This window comes from Mustela putorius, unplaced genomic scaffold (genome assembly GCF_011764305.1).
Source record: "Mustela putorius furo isolate JIRA1106 unplaced genomic scaffold, ASM1176430v1.1 tig00003901_pilon_pilon_pilon, whole genome shotgun sequence".
Classification (NCBI taxonomy): Eukaryota; Metazoa; Chordata; class Mammalia; order Carnivora; family Mustelidae; genus Mustela; species Mustela putorius.
Window position 1 is genome coordinate 11795155 of NW_025422049.1, and position 17566 is coordinate 11812720.

Here is a 17566-nt window from a genome sequence, read left to right on the forward strand (position 1 = left end):
TACCCACCCCCCACCCCCCCAGCCCCCGCCGCGGGGGGGGGGGCAGAGGGGGTGGTGGTGGAGCACAGCTGCCTAAATTTACATTGAAAAGGAGAGCCTGCACTAGGAAAGGCCCTGTTAACGGAGATTCCTCTTTACCTATTGAACTTTACCTAAATTATTTGAATAATTGAGCACTGGTTTATTTTCCAAACATCACCTCTTTCTTTCCAGCTGATAATGGTCTTCCTCCCCTTTGTTCTCCCAGATTCCTACCCCTCTCCTTAGCTCGGGATGTCACATAAGCCCCTTGTTGCCTGTCTTTGGAATTTCATGTTTGTATGGATTCTCCGTACTCTGTACTTTGTATGGATTCTCTGTTTAAAAATTTTTGGTTCCTGCTCACGTATCTCTTGAGTAAAAGCCTAAGTTATACCCCTCCTTAGCTTAGCTCCCCCCACCCCCAACTTCCTTCTGGTTACACTGGATTTCTTGCTGTTCTTTAGTACATATCAGGTATATTTTGCCTAAGAGTCCTTTAATATTTATTGTTCCTTATATTCCTTTCTTATATATTGGCATGGCTCATACTCTTAGCTCTGACAATACTGCTCAAATAACAGCTTCTTCATGAGACAATCTGAATTGCTAATATCCCTCCTCATTACTGTTTGCTCTGCCATTTTCCTTTACCCTTTTTTTTTCACAGCCTTTATCAACTGTCATATTATATAATCTACTCTCCTTGCTAGAATGTAATAAGCTCCATAAAGAGCTATGAGGGCAGGAATTTTTGTTGGCTTTACTTCAAATTGTGTCCCTAGCACCTACAATTGGGCCTAGCAAATAGTTGGTATTGGATAAATGTTTGTCATTAAATGAAGATGCCTTAGATATAGTTTGAAAGAAGTATGTAGGATATATTTTTTCTAATCCTCTTAGCTCTATTGGGTTTTTCCTTACACGGCTTTAATATTCTTCTGAATTTACCCTCCTGCCTTTTTTATTTTTGATAGAACTGAATATATGTGCCACTTTTCTCTCTCCAAGCTAATATCATTTCCAGTGAAAGTTGGAATTTGGGGGCAGTTCAGTAGCATGTGAATTTCATTTGCAGTGTGTCTGGAGTGACTGCTGTGTGAGATCTTTTTGCAGATTTTGCTTATAGAGGAGGAAGAGGAGAGCACAGTTAAGCTGTCTTTTAATATGGAAAAGTGGTATCCTTTATCTTTAAATCAGGATTTGCATTTTAATTTAACCTTGAGACACTTCCGATTCAGATCTCCTAGAAAGTCTTTGGGTTATGATGTGGGCCAAAGAATTTTGAGCTTGTAACCCCTCATGTTTTGAATCCTTTAGAGAAAGAGGTTTAAATTGATTCTGACCATCATTTTTGGTTCTCAAGCTCATGTCTGTAAGTCCTTGAGTCTCTCAGCTTTTGCCTAACAGAGTAACTCAAAACTACTATAATTGACAGATTATCTCAGTGATTGATAGTCGTTTTTGATTTTACCTCTGAATGAAGAGCACTTGGATGATCCTTATAGTTCTAGTTTTGATTGGCAAGAGTGGTCTTTAGTTGAGATTTTCAAAAGGCTGAATTATGTAGTACTCAGTTATAATTTCACAGTACTGCACAGAAAAATTTGATAACTGTGCTAAATTGACTTCATGATGTAATATAAATAGAAATCTGCCAGATAATCCATTTTTAGAGAAACAACATTTCAGGTAACTTTTGCTAGCTCCATTAGCCATGTGCTTTACTTTTAAAATGGAAATAGGTATTTCTCAGTTAGTTTGTTATAATTTTATTTTTTTATTTTCCTTAGGATATCAGCTGCAATGAGATTCAGGTCCTTCCCCAACAAATGGGGAAATTACATTCACTTAGAGAGCTAAATATAAGAAGAAATAATCTTCATGTGTTGCCAGATGGTAAGATGCTCATTATTTTTACTGAAATGAATAAGAGAGTAACTGTGTCAAATTTAATTTAATTATCTTTCATTTCTGAACAGAATTAGGAGATCTTCCCTTAGTCAAGCTGGATTTCTCTTGTAATAAAGTGACCGAAATCCCAGTTTGTTACAGGAAGCTGCATCATTTACAAGTAATGATTTTGGATAACAATCCATTGCAAGTACCACCAGCGCAGGTTTGTAAGGAAAAAAATACTTGTTTCTTCTCTTTTTATTCATAATTATGCATCAAATTGATAAATCAAAAAGCATCAGAATTAGAAGTCAGTTTATTGTTGAGGCCTTATTATCTAAGGGAGCTTTTCTGATAAGTGACTCTTGCACTTTGGTAGGAGTTTTAGCTTAGCTTCTAGAGAAGAGGGTTTTGAAAACCCAGATCCCGGGCGCCTGGGTGGTTCAGTGATTTAAAGCCTCTGGGATCAAGCCCTGCATTGGGCTCTCTGCTCAGCAGGGAGCCTGCTTCCTCCTCTCTCTCTGCCAGCCTCTCTGCCTACTTGTAATCTCTGTCAAATAAATAAATAAAATCTTTTAAAAAAAAGTTTTAAAAAAAAGAGAAAGAAAACCCAGATCCATAATTCTGTCAGTGTTCTTTTAAAAACAGACTGTGTAGTCTCTCTACCTCTGCCCAACTCAGGTATATGTTTACTTGACATTTGTTGTACAATTGATTATAACACATACTTAGCACTCATAGATGGAATCCTAACAGAAAGAAGATATGAGTGGAAAAGTATTAATTGAGCCTTTGAGTTGGAGGATTAAGTCCACGTGAAGTCTACTAAAATGATAGTAGAAGAATATACTAAACTACAAACCCATAAGGCCAAGGAATGAGAGAGAAGAGGGCTGCAGGGGAGAGATGGCAACAGAATTTTGGAAAATGGAAGACAGATGAAATAGCAGAAATTAGGGTCTTACACTCCCACAAGAGAATCTGGCCAAGGAAGCACATGACAGTGAAATGCCAACCCCTTCTCTACTTCCAAGCTATGTTCCCTCAGTCAGGGTTTGCATCCAGAAGAAGGGTTGCCTTTTTCTTTCTACAAAGGTACATTCCACTCATTCCAAAGGAGTTGCTTTCTCTAATTCAAATAAAGGCTGGCTGGGGTGCTGGTAGTAGCTGGCTGAGCAGGACAGGGAAAACTGAAGCTTGGATCCGCTATGGGAGAAGGCAAGAAGAGGAAGGTTGATTCACTTGTTAACCTGGGAATGGCTTGCATGTTGGAGGAAAACATATAACTGAATAGAAAGAAGAAAGACTGAAAATATGAAGGTCTGTAGAATGTCTAAGGCAGTGCTATCCAGCAGAACTTCCTGAATTATAGGAATGTTCTATAATTTGTGCAGTCTGATACCATTGGTTCTTGCCACATGTGGCTTTTGAGTACTTGAAATATGGCTTATGCGACTAAGGAACCAAAATTTAAATGTAATCTTATTTTGATTAATTTATTTATTTGTTTGTTTGTTTGTTTTTTTACAGATTTTATTTATTTCTTTGACAGAGAGAAATCACAAGTAGATGGAGAGGCAGGCAGAGAGAGAGAGAGAGAGAGAGGGAAGCAGGCTCCCTGCTGAGCAGAGAGCCCGATGCGGGACTCGATCCCAGGACCCTGAGATCATGACCTGAGCTGAAGGCAGCGGCTTAACCCACTGAGCCACCCAGGCGCCCCTTATTTTGATTAATTTAAAATTAAGTAGCTTTGGGGCGCCTGAGTCGCTCAATGGGTTAAGCCTCTGCCTTCCGTTCAGGTCATGATCTCAGGGTCCTAGGATCGAGCCCTGCATGGGGCTCTCTGCTCAGCAGGGATCCTGTTTCCCCCTCTCACTCTGCCTGCCTCTCTGCCTACTTGTGATCTCTCTCTGTCAAATAAATAAATAAAATCTTTTAAAAATAAAATAAAATTAAGTAGGTTCACATGACTAGTGGCTACCATATTTGACACGACAAGTCTAAGATTTACATCCTCAGATTGTTGCCCTTAGCTCTGCAGTGACGTAACTAGCCCTCACTTGCCTTAGCAGAGGCTTGGGTTTATTTGGTAGTAGAATAGTCAGGTAGAGTCTCTCAGATTCTCTCCCTTGGTTCAGCAGCCAAAGCACTACTGCTTCTTGCCTCAGCAGATTATTTTATTGGTCATAATACGGTAAATACTACATTTTGATTTAATGAGAAACTGCGACATAGTTAAAATAATAGCAAAGATACATCTAGTGCTTACTGTGTTTCAGGCGCCATTGAAATGCTTTACATGTATTAATTTAATTCTTACAGTAACCCTATAAAAGGTAATATCATTATTCCTCATTTTTAAATTTTTTAAAAAATATTTTATTTATTTATTTGACAGAGATCACAAGTAGGCAGAGAGGCAGGCAGAGAGACAGAGAGAGAGAGAGAGGAGGAAGCAGGCTCTCCGCTGAGCAGTGAGCCCGTTGCGAGTCTTGATCCCAGGACCCTGAGATCATGACCTGAGCCAAAGGCAGAGGCTTAACCCACTGAGCCACCCAGGCGCCCCATTCCTCATTTTATATATGAGGAAACAGGCATCAAAGTTAAGGGACTTATTTAGTGCCACGTAGCTAGCATGTGGTACGGCTGGTTTCAAACCAAGGCAGTCTGATTCAAGTCCACGCTCTAACAACTATGCTATGCTTCTGAAGGAGGAAGCAGGTTGATAGGGATTGAAGATGGGATGATGGTATGGTGTTGATGATACGTGATTAATGGTGGTAGTGGTAATGTAAGAAATCCAAGTCTTCATTTTCCTTAGACCTCAATAAATAAGATCCATAACTAAATTAAACAGTAGAACCATGTTACTGGTACGTATAAAGGTAAGTATCAGGAAACCAACTAAAAGTCGACGTGTGGGGACTAGGTCTTGGAGATTGAAAGGGGTGGATTAATTTTTTGTTACCAGTTTTAGAATTCTCTTTGATTTTAAAACTGTGTACATGAATAACTACAATAAGAAATTTATGAAAGGGGGCACCTGAGTGGCTCAGTCGGTTAAGAATGTGACTTCAGCTCAGGTCATATCTCAGGGTCTTGGGATTGAGCCAGGCATAGGGTTCCCTGCTCAGTTAGGAGTCTGCTTGTCCCTCTCCCCCTCCCCCTGCTTTTGCGCGCACACTCTCTCTTTCTCAAATAAATTTTTAAAAAATTTACAAAAGAAAAGAATTCACCATGACAATGAGTGATGATTATTTTTTGGTATATACAGATAATGGGATATATTTTAATTCGTAATATATTTATATTCTAATAGCTTAGAAGTTTTTCCTTTTAAATGAAATTTTTCAGTGGTCAGGTCAGATTTGGTATCTATTACAATTATCTAAGAAACATTCTTCCTTTATACCAGGAATGATAATTACCTTTAAATTTACTTTTCTTAAGACTGTTTTGTTTCTTACTGTTTCCTTTTCTTTTTTTTTTTTTTTTAATTTTTTTTATTTGACAGAGAGATGTAATGAGAGAGGGAACACAAGCAGGGGGAGTGGGAGAAGGAGAAGCAGGCCTCCCGCTGAGCAGGGAGCCCAATGCGGGACTCCATCCCAGGACCCTGGGATCATTATGGAAGCCGAAGGCAGACATCTAATGACTGAGCCACCCAAGCGCCCCTCTTACTGTTTTCTTTGTTGATTATTTTTGCATATATTTGTAGGTTATGTAGGCCCATAAAACTAAACATTTTTGATTATAGTTTTCTTTTTTTTTTTTTTAAGATTTTATTTATTTGACAGAGGGAGAGTTAGAGAGGGAGCATAAGCATGGGGAGTGAGAGAGGGAGAAGCAGGCTTCCTGAGTGGGGAGTCTGATGTGGGGCTTGATCCTAGGTCCCTAGTATCATGACCAGAGCCAAAGGCAGATGCTTAACAGCTGAGCCACCCAGGTGCCCCACCTTCCAATGTTTAGACCAAACAATTTAGTGGTTCTGAAAGATTACTATTTTTTTTAAGATTTTTTTTTTTTTTTCATTTACTTGAGAGAGAGCACGGGCAGGGGAAGGGGCAGAGGGAGATGGAGAAGCAGACTCCCCACTGAACAGGGAGCCTGAGGATGCCAAAGATGCCAAGGATCCCGGGCTCTAGGCCCTATCCATGACCCGATGATCCAGGACCCTGGGGTCACAGCACCAGCTGAAGGCAGTTGCTCAACTGACTGAACCACCCAGGTCCCCCTGATAAGACTACTTTAAGGAATTACATGGGTTATTTTTTTTTTTCTTGTTCTTATCAGTGCAATGAATATATTTTTTCTCACTTTTTTCTTATAAAAGATACTTTTATGAGTTATAGATTTTATATTATTTGGTGGTTTGTATATTGTACTTCTAACAAGAAAACATTAGTGATACACAGAAAAATTAGCTTATTTTTTTCTGGTAAGAATAGAAACAGTGAAAGAATTTTAGTTGGTATCATTGTCAAATGTTTTCATTAAGTGTCAGCTGTAGAAATTATTCAAATATGTGAAGTGTCTATTATGATTGTGATGTCTCAGCATAATTTCAGGTTATTAAAATATATAAATAAGTTGATAGGTAAAACTTATATTTGTACCTATATAATTAAATCTACTTTCTCAATTATTTGACAGATATGTTTAAAGGGTAAAGTTCACATATTTAAATACTTAAATATCCAAGCATGTTGCAGAATGGATAAGAAACCAGATTCTCTGGATCTTCCATCATTAAGTAAAAGAATGCCCTCCCAGCCTCTCACAGACAGGTAATGTAAAATTCTTACAATCTCTTTTCATGTTCAGTGTCTTCTCTGTATGTAAGATATTTATTAACCTGAGTGCACCGAATATATTTAGGTTCATTGGCCCAGTGTTAAAATCAATAATTGACTGATGTGAAATCTCACCATCATAGAATGAACCTCTGTGATACTAGAATAAATTTTGTATTTTCTCAAAATATTAATTAATACTAATATATTAGTAGTAAAATATAAATGTTTGACATTATAGTACAGAAACACTAATTTCTCAGGACTCGACAACTGTTAATTTACTACTATTATCACTTTATTGTACCAAACAGTATTGTAATAACTAGCAGAATTTGACTTTGAACTGTAGTTAGTGGAAGAGCAAGACATTTTGGGGTACCTTTCTTCTTCATATTCTTTATTCTTTATGTCTAGATCAAAGGTGATTTATCATTGATATGATATGAAAATTTCCTCCTGAGATTTTGAAGTGGTAGATTTGATTATCTGTTTTTAATTATCTTTTGGGGATGTAGGTTGTTCTGAAAGATTTCATGGAAACATAATTCCGTCCATTAGTATGGAAAATAATTTGGAATGGGGTGAGACTACAGAAAGGAAGAATGTACTCTTCCCTAAAATGTTTAAAGACTTGTCATTTTATTTGTGCCAAAATTTAGACTAATTGGAATGACAATATTTTAAGTACTGTTCTTGATTTCCTGAATAGGACATTTTCTTGAATGTTTCTGTTGCCTATGTAGAATTAAAATATCTAAACATTATATTTAATTCCTAAAGATTAATTTGTTTAATATTATGAATGGTAATAGGTTAAATAATTCTACAGAAACTAAACTTTATTTGTAGTCTAATCTATTAGTTTGCTTTCTATTTATTTAAAGATGAATTTACTTCAGTAATGGCATTCATTGTACTAGTCATTTATTTATTTTACAAATAACAGTTGGGGAAAAAAAAACACCAGTATCAGACAATTGCTTACTGGTAGGTTCAGGGTGTGTTTTGTTAAATGATATACACCTTGGTGTTGGCCCTCAATGGAGTCCACAGTATAGTGGAGGAATCAGTCAGCAAAGCAAATAAATCAAATAGTCATACACACTTAAATTTCAAATTGTGTCAAGTACTGTGAAGGAAAGGAACATGTTTCAGGAGGGTGGTCAGGGAATGTCGCTTTGGGAAGGTGAGGTTTTAAGTCAAGACCTGAAAGGAGAAAAGCTAGCTGTGTAAAGATGAAGGAGAAGAGCATTTCAGGCAAAAGAATGACATGTGCTAAGGCCTTAAGTTAGGAAGAAACTTCGTGTGTTAAAGAAACTGAAAGGCCAGTGTGATTGGAGCAGAATGGCTGAAGGGTACGGATATACAAGTTGATTTTGGAGAAATAGTCAGGGCTCAAGTCACGTGGGTGCTCTGGAACTGTGGTAAGGAGTTTGAATTTTACTTGTAGTACAACAGTAAGTCGGTGGACAGTTATAGGCAGGGGAATGATCCGATTTATGTTTTTAAAAGGAGGTATTTTGGCTCTTGTAAGGAGAATAGATTGGAAATAAGCAAAAGCAGAAACACAGGGTCTAGTTGAGTTTTGAAGTACTTCCAAGAGATCAAGGGGTCTTAAACAGGGTGACTGTAGTAGTGATGAAAAGGAGTGGACAGGACTGAGACATATTTTGGAGATGGTCTCTAGCAATGATATCCAATAGAAATGTAATATAAGCTACATATGTAGTTTTGCATTTTCTTATAATCCATTGAAAAAAGTAAAAATGAAGCAGATGAAATTAATTTGAATAGTATGTTATTTAGGGATGCCTGGGTGGCTCAGTCAGTTAAGCATTTGCCTTCAGCTCATTTCATGATTCCAAGGTCCTGGGATTGAGTCCCACATCCCCATCGTGCTCTGTGCTTAGTTGGGAGCCTGCTTCTCCTTCTCTCTCTGCCTGCTGCTCCCCCTGCTTGTGCTCTCTCTCTGACAAATAAATAAATAAGAGTCTTAAAAAAGTAATGTTATTTAACCCAGTATGTCCAAAATATCATTACAACTTATATTTCTTATAAAATGTTAGTAAGGTACTTCATGTTCTTTTTCTTTCTATTACATCATCTAAATCTAATGTGTATTTTTTGTTTATAGCGCATTTCAATTTAGACTAGCCACATTTCAAGTGCTCAGCAACTATATATGTTGGCTAGTGGCTACTATATAGAATAGTGCACATTAATAGAGCCTTCCATACCTTGACTATTTTGTAAATTTCTTATTCTACATAGATAAGCATTATAGTAGTTAAGCATATCAACTTTTGGAGTTAGACATAAACGCCCATGAAGTCCTTCTCCAGCTCTTAGTAACTTTATGTCCTTGTGTCATAATGTCTTTAGTCCTTAGTTTTCTTATATGTAAAAGGGAAAATAATCATATGGATTAAATTAAATAATGTCTATAGAGTACATAACACAATGCCTTACCAAAACAATTCCTCAACAAATAGCTTATTACTATCATTGTCAACTATTAAAAATACACATATATTTTAGTATAGTACATGGATATATTATTGTGCAGTGGCGTCAGATGGATTTTGCTTCTAATCATGGTTTAACCTCTTAAATCCACTGTAGACTGTGTAAATTATTTAATCTTTCTGAGCCTGTTTATTTAAAGTGTTAACAATACCCACTTCATAAGCTTGTTGTGAGAATTAAATGTGTGTGTGGCAACTAGTTCAAGAAATGATATTCAGTAAATGTTACATTTTTTCAGGGCACCTAGGTGGCTCAGTCGGTTGAGCATCTGCCTTTGTCTCAGGTCATGATCCCAGAGTCCTGGGATGAGCCCTGCATTGGGCTCCCTGATCAGCAGGAAGCCTGCTTCTCCATTTCCCCCCATAAAGTTAAGCTTCATTATCCTCACTTGTAAAAAGAAATAATGCATAAATTGTAGAGTGTAAGGATTATAAATAAGATATGATGTGTACCTGGCACATTAGCTAATACAGTGTGGACACTCAATAAATGCTAGCAAGTAATGCCTCTCTTTATCCTTCAAGACTAAGCTCAAATGCCACATTCTTGGGTGAGGCCTTTCCTAAACTTAACAAGAATTGATTCTCTTTTCTCATAGTACTTTATATTTGCCTTTATCTTAGTCTTCAAAATATATATACATACTTCCTCTCTGGGCTGAGAACCCTTTGAGGTCAAACATTTTTTAATTCATCTCATTTCATTTCAAGCATTCAGCATAGTGCCGACACTTACTTGGTAGTTGCTTACCTGAGTTTATCGATACACTCCCGGAATGTGTGCATATCAGTATTTGGGGAAGAAATATAGCATAGTGATTAAGATCAGGGACTTTAGTGTTAGATTCTTGGGATCAAATTTAAACTGCCATTCGTAATTTGCGGGTCACTTGTTCAATCTGTCCTGGCCTGTTTCCTCACCTGCAAAAAGAAAACACTAATGCACTAGAATTTAAACCAGGCATATATGAGGTATCACCTTTAAAGCACTTAGCCTAATTCCTGGCACATAAAAAATGGTCTGTATAGAGTGTATGCAAGTTTCCATGTATGTAAATTGCAAAGTAAAGTGAAAAATACTTTGCAGCCTGGGTGGCATACTGTTGTGTAATTCAGAAATTTGCAAGGATAGATCTATCCTCATACCAAAACAATTGCTTATTCAGTTCTTTGCTGACATTCTTTTCTCTCTCTCTTTTTTTTTGCATTTTTCTCTTAATTTTCAGATAGGCGTTATTTATAAAGTTAAAGCTTATTTTTAGAGCTAATGAAGAAACTATGAATTATAGTTAAAAAATATTTCAATGTTCTATGGTGAAATGTGTAAAAACAGAAAAATAGAAAGCTCTTTCATTAAGGTTATTTTCTAGTAGGATGCTCTGCTTTTCTGATTCTCTCAGGAGAAGTAATAGGCATTGTTAACAGTTGACACTTTACAGATTTTATTTATTTATTTATTTATTTTGGAGAGAGAGGGCATGTGCATGCTGGATGGGGGAAGGAGCAGAGGTGGAGGGAGAGGGAGGGGGACGGAATCTCAAGCAGACTCCCCGCTGAGCGTGGAACCTGATGCAGGGCTGGATCCCTCAAGCCTGAGATCCTGACCTGAGCTAAAACGAAGAGTCAGACACTTAACTGACTGAGACACCCATATGCCCCAACAATTGACACTTTACAACAGAGCACATGCAGGGAAAATACTACATGAGGTATAGAAGTGAAATATTTTATAGGAAGATTTCTGATATTTTCCCTTAAGGATCTTAGACATCAAGAGAGTATATTTTATATTACCTAGGGAAATTTTATGTCAAGTCTGTATTTATTTAAGAAGAAAACCCTAACTGCCCTTAGAATTTCTATTTCCATAGTATGGAAGACTTTTATCCAAATAAAAATCATGGCCCTGACTCTGGAATTGGAAGTGATAATGGAGAGAAACGATTATCTACAACGGAAGTGAGTCTTTTCTATTGCTGATCTATTTTATTTTAAAAATTTGTTAGAGTTTTGAAATATGTAGACACTTGTACATACTTGATTTAATTTGCTTAAAAAATATCATTATTAAATTTTATGACTTCAGATGAAAAAAGAACATGTACAGAGCAGTAAATCTTACCATAATATTTTTTGGTTTGAGAACTGGAGATATAAAGCAGATATTCTATTATGTGGAATTAAGAGAACTTAATCCTCTTCTATGTTTAAAATGCCCCATTTGTACTTTGTGCTTATGCCTTTCAGCCATCAGATGATGACACAATAAGCCTTCACTCTCAAGTCTCAGAATCCAATAGAGAGCAGACATCAAGAAATGACAGTCACTCAATAGGAAGTAAACCTGATTCTCAGAAAGGTAATTCATATGGTACCTGCTAATTTTATTTCATGTATATTGCTCTTATTAAAAAAGCATTTTGAAAAATTTTAGAATCTTCAGCCAGTTCTTTTATTGAAAAAATAGACTGTTATTCTAAATAATACAGTATGAAAGCACACTGTTTACTTATATTTTCTAACAAATATTAATCTGTAATTAGACCAAGAGGTGTATGATTTTATTGACCCCAACACAGAAGATATAGCAGTTCCTGAACAAGGAGATGCACATATTGGATCATATGTCTCTTTCCTTAAGGTAAAGAAAACTTTGAACAAATAAATACTAATAGCATACTTTCCTTGATCTCGTGAAAGTATACCACATAGATTTAAAATTATAACTTTCTTTTATATAAGGGGAAAGAAAAAGGTCCTGAGAAATCTCAGAAAAATGAAGAATTGGGAGATGAAAAAAGGTAAGCATATAGGAATTCTCAAATTGAAATGTTACTTATGCATGAAATATTTGTTAGGTATTCCTACTTCAGAGTACTTTGAAAAAAATTAATTTTTGGTTCATTTACCTGTTAATTTTCATTTACCTGAAGTAGTTAATTTATAACTATTTCATTTGTCTGCATTCCTCGATTAAACTGTAAATTATAATAAATAATTAAGCTGAGTGTGTTATATACATTTCCCCTGCCTCCCAGAAGTGTAATTCTCCTATTACTATTACCGAGGAGGACTGTATTTTCACATACATTGCTTCATTTGAGCTCTTTAGCAACTCTTTAAAATAGGTGATTTTTTTTTTTTTTTTTTTTGCATCATTTAGTCAATAAGGAAACAGACCTGCAGTTTCAAGTGTCTGGCACTCAGGTCTTCTAACTCTTGGTCTAATACACTTTCCATTTCATCAGGCTGGTTATAGTAATTTTATGGGTATTTATCCCTGTATTTTATTAAAACCATTCCACTTTGGATCTTTTATGTATCATTTATCTTATGAAATGCTAGAATATGACTTGCTATATTTAGTCACTCCTTAAAGTTGCTTCGTAGCTGTAGGAAGGAAAGAAGGATCATTTGTTGAATACCTGCCATGTACCAGGATCTGTGCTATGTGATTTCCTATGTTTCTTATTTATTTTTATTAAAAATTTTTTTTTACTGTTTAAAAATTTTTTTTAGCAGTCTGTACACCCAACATGGGGCTGGAACTCATGACCCTGAGATCAAGAGTAGCATGCTTTTCCAAATGAGCTAGCCAGGAGCCCCTAAGGTTTTTTTTTTTTAAGTTCTATTTATTTAATTTCTCTACCCAACATGGGGCTCGACCTCATGACCCCACAATCAAGAGTCATATGCTCTTCCAACTGAGCTAGCCGGATGCCCTTCATGTTTCTTATTTAATCTTTCCTAAATCCTATAGGGTTGATACTGTTTCTATTTTTACAGATAAGGAAGGGGGAAGTTTGGAGCCTCTAAAGTTTCTTGCCTAGAACTACTTAGATAGTGTCCACTAGAACCTAGGGTATGAATGTAACTCTCTCTGATCCCTAAGCTTTTCTCTTTTCTCTACATTGTGCTTCCTCCAAGTGACCTCACTGGTAACTTTTTAATCAGTTATGAATTAGTCATCTCTGGTACCCCATAAGGTGGTACATTGCTTTGTCTTGTACTCTTTATATTTCATTTTTCTATTACTTTCTCATCTTATCTCATGAAGACAGTTGTATTAACTTGAGTGTCACAGTGGCATATAAGATATGGTCAAGATACAAAGTCTTAGGATTTGATACTTTGTTTTAAGTGAAATACTTTTGGGATAAAATTACTAGAGTTTGGAGAACAACTTACTTAAAAATTCCTTTGTTCTTTATGAATGATTAAAAATTATGTATTTTAATGAGCATTTTCCTGCAGATTTGCCAGTCTTGTACCTATTTTTCATTTCTTCTACTCAAACATTTTACATGGAGAATTTTAACATTATGATGAATAAACTGATAAAAGTAGGGTGGTTTAGTAAAATTTTCATAGCATTTGATATTTATAAAGACAGGCGTATTAGAGCTTTGAAGTTCTTATTACTCTCAAGATTGGGGAGTATGCATTGTTAAATTATAAGAAATTACAAAATGGTAATGCAGTTTACTTTGTTAGCCATTAATTATATTAATATCACCAGTATGGTACATTTCCTATTGAATAGAAGATAGGTATGTTTTCATATTCCTTAAATATTTCTTATTCCTTATTTTAATGTTTTAAATACAAGGACATTAGAATTTTAGCTTTTTACATGATATTAGAAATGAAAAAGTGATTTCTGTTTCTGGAAGCTGGCATAAAATATCATCGGCCTTAGATTTTGGATAACCATGTTTGTGTCACCTTTCAGACTTGGGAAAGAACAGTTACTTGCAGAGGAAGAGGATGATGATTTGAAGGAAGTAACTGATTTGAGGAAAATAGCCGCTCAGTTATTGCAGCAAGAGCAGAAGAACAGGTATTTTTTCAGTAATGAGATTTAAATAGGCAGACTTTGTAATCATTAAGTGATTATTCAAAGATTATCAAATGAAGTTTCCAGTAAACAATAGGACCATCTTAAGATCTATGTCAAGGGACTAACTACTAAAAAATTAGGAGAGAAGTGTAAAGTTAACGTACACAATTGACATATACTTTATATTCACAGTCATTTTATTTAATTATTGTGTAGGTATCTCTTTTATTTTTGTGTGCTAAATAATAACTGATTTATTTGTTGATAATCATTTTAGCTCACAATAACAGATACATTATAAGTGTTACCCCCTAAGTACATGTCATGTGTATGTAGTGCACTTTTTATCAGATTCCAGATTACCTGGGATATGTATAAACTCCTTAAAATTGAATGGAACTTTATAATGGTTGATTAAATCAGCATGATGATTTGGAGGTCACAGGTTCACTTTGGTGTGTTCCTTGATCAATGACGATTTTTCCCTCTGGCTAGGCTTTCCTTACATGCCATTGGCAATAAGGAAGATGTATGAATGACTATAGAATCAGTGCAAGTCCATTTTTAATACAGAAGTTCTATGTGCTGCTGAAGGTCTGCTATTATGCCATCTTCATGTACTAAGAGTACTATATTTATAGTTTTGAAATAATAAAGGAGATTTGAGTGTTTTTTTGTTTTGAGAAAATTAAAAGAATAATTTTGTTAAATTTATTATGGGTAGCTAATAAGTACTTTACTTCTCTTAACCAAAACAATAAATGTTCGTGGGTCACATGACCATGTTTTGGAATGTTAAAAATTTAAGTACACTGGCATTTGCTTTTAGATATGCTTTGAAAAATAATTACTATTGAAACTTATCAAATTGCAAATGTCTGTTTTTAAGGGCCACTATATTTTTTAATAATGACTGATTATCCTTTTTTGTGCAACTACTACATTTATAGAATTAAATCCATACTAGAAAATATCACTCCTCTTTATTCCTTCGATATCTAAAGTATCCTCATTCCCAGTTCATGTTTTTCTTCTGCCATAACTTTCTGTCACCCTTTTCTCTGAAATTCATTTTCTGAACCTTTCCTATCATTCGTTTCTAATGGGCCTTTTTTTATATTGGCTACTTGTGAGGTTATGTATGTTTTTCTCCCTCCAGTATAATCAAAGTATTGGTTGTCCCCATGGTTTAAGAGGTTTATGAAGCAAGCCACCACCTGCTCTATGTGACTTAAAAAATAGTTAAGTTTCTGTCTCTTCTACCCAATAGTTGAAATGATTGTATTTATCATTATGATAAATATCTGACTTTAAAAGAACCCACAGCAATATTTATTTCTCTGATTATGTTAAAAATAGTATTGGAGGGCATAATTTTAGATTTTAACAATGTCGTATATATTGTTTCTATATTTTTCAGTTTTCTACTATTTTTCTTGTCTTTCAATAACTTGAATTATTCTTTTTGGTTTAGAAACAATATCAAATGATGTTTTGTAGGTTTTATTTTTGTGATAGTTTTGTAATCTGTAAAAAATAATACCTAGCACTGTGCCTTGTACATGGTAGGTACTCAGTAATACTGTTATTAGTTAATTGATTGCTTGAAGATGAGATTAACAAATTTAAAGCTAATAGGAACCATTAATTTAGTTATGTTCATTCTGAATAACTTGTTACTTTTTTAGATGTATGCAAAAGTAATTTCTCTATATCTGCTGTTTCTCTTCATCAGCCATTTCAGACGTTAGCACACATAGATATAGATCTTTTGATGCGGAGACATTAATGTAATAATTATATCTTATTTTGGAAGGCCTTAAAATATTTATGAGATCTGGTCATAATGTAAGGAGCACATTTTACTTTTAAAAAATCTGTAATTTATAGACAATTTAAATTAGATCCTTGGCCAGTTCTCTTCTGTTAATGGCTGAACTTAAACTGATCTCAGAAGTTTTGTATGCTGATTTACTCCACTAAATAATCTCTTCTCTTCTTCTAAAATATGTTGGTGTTGCTCACATCTCTTAGATGCAGATAATTAAAATTTTTGTTTGCTATTACAGTACTTGATTTGAGTGAGTCCAAAAAATCAAAAGTAATCTTCTATAAAGATATATCCATCCCTTAGAGGATTTGATGTTAATTGTACCTTTTCTGGTTATAGATTTTCTCTTTCACACCGTATTGTGCTTTTGATTCCAATTTTATTAATGAAAAATTTGAAATGCTATTTAAAATTGCAAGTCAGGGATGCTTGTGTGGCTCAGTTGGCTAAGTGCACACCTCTTGATTTTGGCTCAGGTCGTGATCTCAGGGTCGTGAGATCAAGCCCTGCATCAGCCTCCATGCTCAGAGTGGAGTCTGCTTGAAATTCTTTTTCCTTTCCCTTTGCCCCGCCCTGTTTATATGTGTTTTTTTCTAAGTAATAAATCAATAAAATCTTAAAACAAAATAGGATTAAATTCTAAATCAGGAGTTATAACATTTCACTTAAGGTTTTAAAGTCATTATAATATTTTTGTTTATTGTCTTGATTTAAAATGATTTATGTGGAGTAAAATTACCCTCGCATATCAGAAAGTACCACCTAGAACTCCTCCTCTGACTCTCTGCTACTTAACTATTCTTTAGCTAGCTACTAGTTGAAGGTAAATGTAGTGTTAGCTATCAGCTGAAAGAAGCCATGCATGTACTCCCAAATTAAAGGCAATTTAAAAACTGCTTAGAATGAGATCAGTGATTGCGGCGCCTGGGTGGCTCAGTGGATTAAGCCTCTGCCTTTGGCTCAGGTCATGATCCCAGGGTCCTGGGAGAGAGCCCCACAACGGGCCCTCTGCTCAGTGGGGAGCCTCCTTCCCCCTCCCCCTGCCTGCCTTTCTGCCTACTTGTGATCTCAGTCAAATAAACAAATAAAATCTTAAAAAAAAAAAAAGAATGAAATCAGTGATCATTTTCTTAAAGCAACTTTGCCAGTTGTTTAGTTCATACTATTCTTAAAGGTGTCTTTTATTCTTTAAGCAAATTTGTACTAGTACTTTGAGGATAAAACTACCCAAGGAAAATAACAAGAGGGTATTGCACAGAATAATAGTGAAAAAGGGTGGGAAAGGAGATGAAATAAGCTATCAAGTAGATAACTCACAAGTGTTCAAAATCTGAAGGCCAGTTTTTAGAAGACTGCTTCCTCTTTGTCTGAGATGCATAGATTAAGCTATTTTGTTTTGACAGTTTATTGTTGAGTATTTAGAAGCTAATCTTTACCCCCTTGTTAAAGTACTGGATTATTTCTACTTGTATTTGGGTGTATTGAAGTCCCTCTGAATCAGTGAAGCTCCCTATATTAAAAATAGCCATTCTGCAAGTTTTTAATATTCACTGTAATTTGGGAAATTAAAAAAAAAAACTATCATCTTAAAAAATTATCTTAGCTGTTTTATTCTAAATTATTTAGCTAATTTTTCAAATGTCCACCAATACTCTTATCT

The 17566-nt window shown here is 35.3% G+C and overlaps 1 protein-coding gene across 6 annotated transcripts in view; it reads left to right on the top strand.

Moving 5' to 3' along the window:
- The window catches only part of LRCH2 (leucine rich repeats and calponin homology domain containing 2), a 103944-nt gene that overhangs the window by 39246 nt on the left and 47132 nt on the right, over positions 1-17566 (top strand). For all 6 annotated transcript variants that reach the window (XM_045068311.1, XM_045068312.1, XM_004777536.3 and 3 more), the window contains exons 4-11: positions 1812-1917; positions 2001-2137; positions 6568-6701; positions 11107-11194; positions 11483-11594; positions 11779-11876; positions 11978-12036; positions 13968-14075. In XM_045068311.1, the coding sequence (XP_044924246.1) occupies positions 1812-1917; positions 2001-2137; positions 6568-6701; positions 11107-11194; positions 11483-11594; positions 11779-11876; positions 11978-12036; positions 13968-14075 (842 nt within the window). The remainder of the gene's footprint in view (positions 1-1811; positions 1918-2000; positions 2138-6567; positions 6702-11106; positions 11195-11482; positions 11595-11778; positions 11877-11977; positions 12037-13967; positions 14076-17566) is intronic.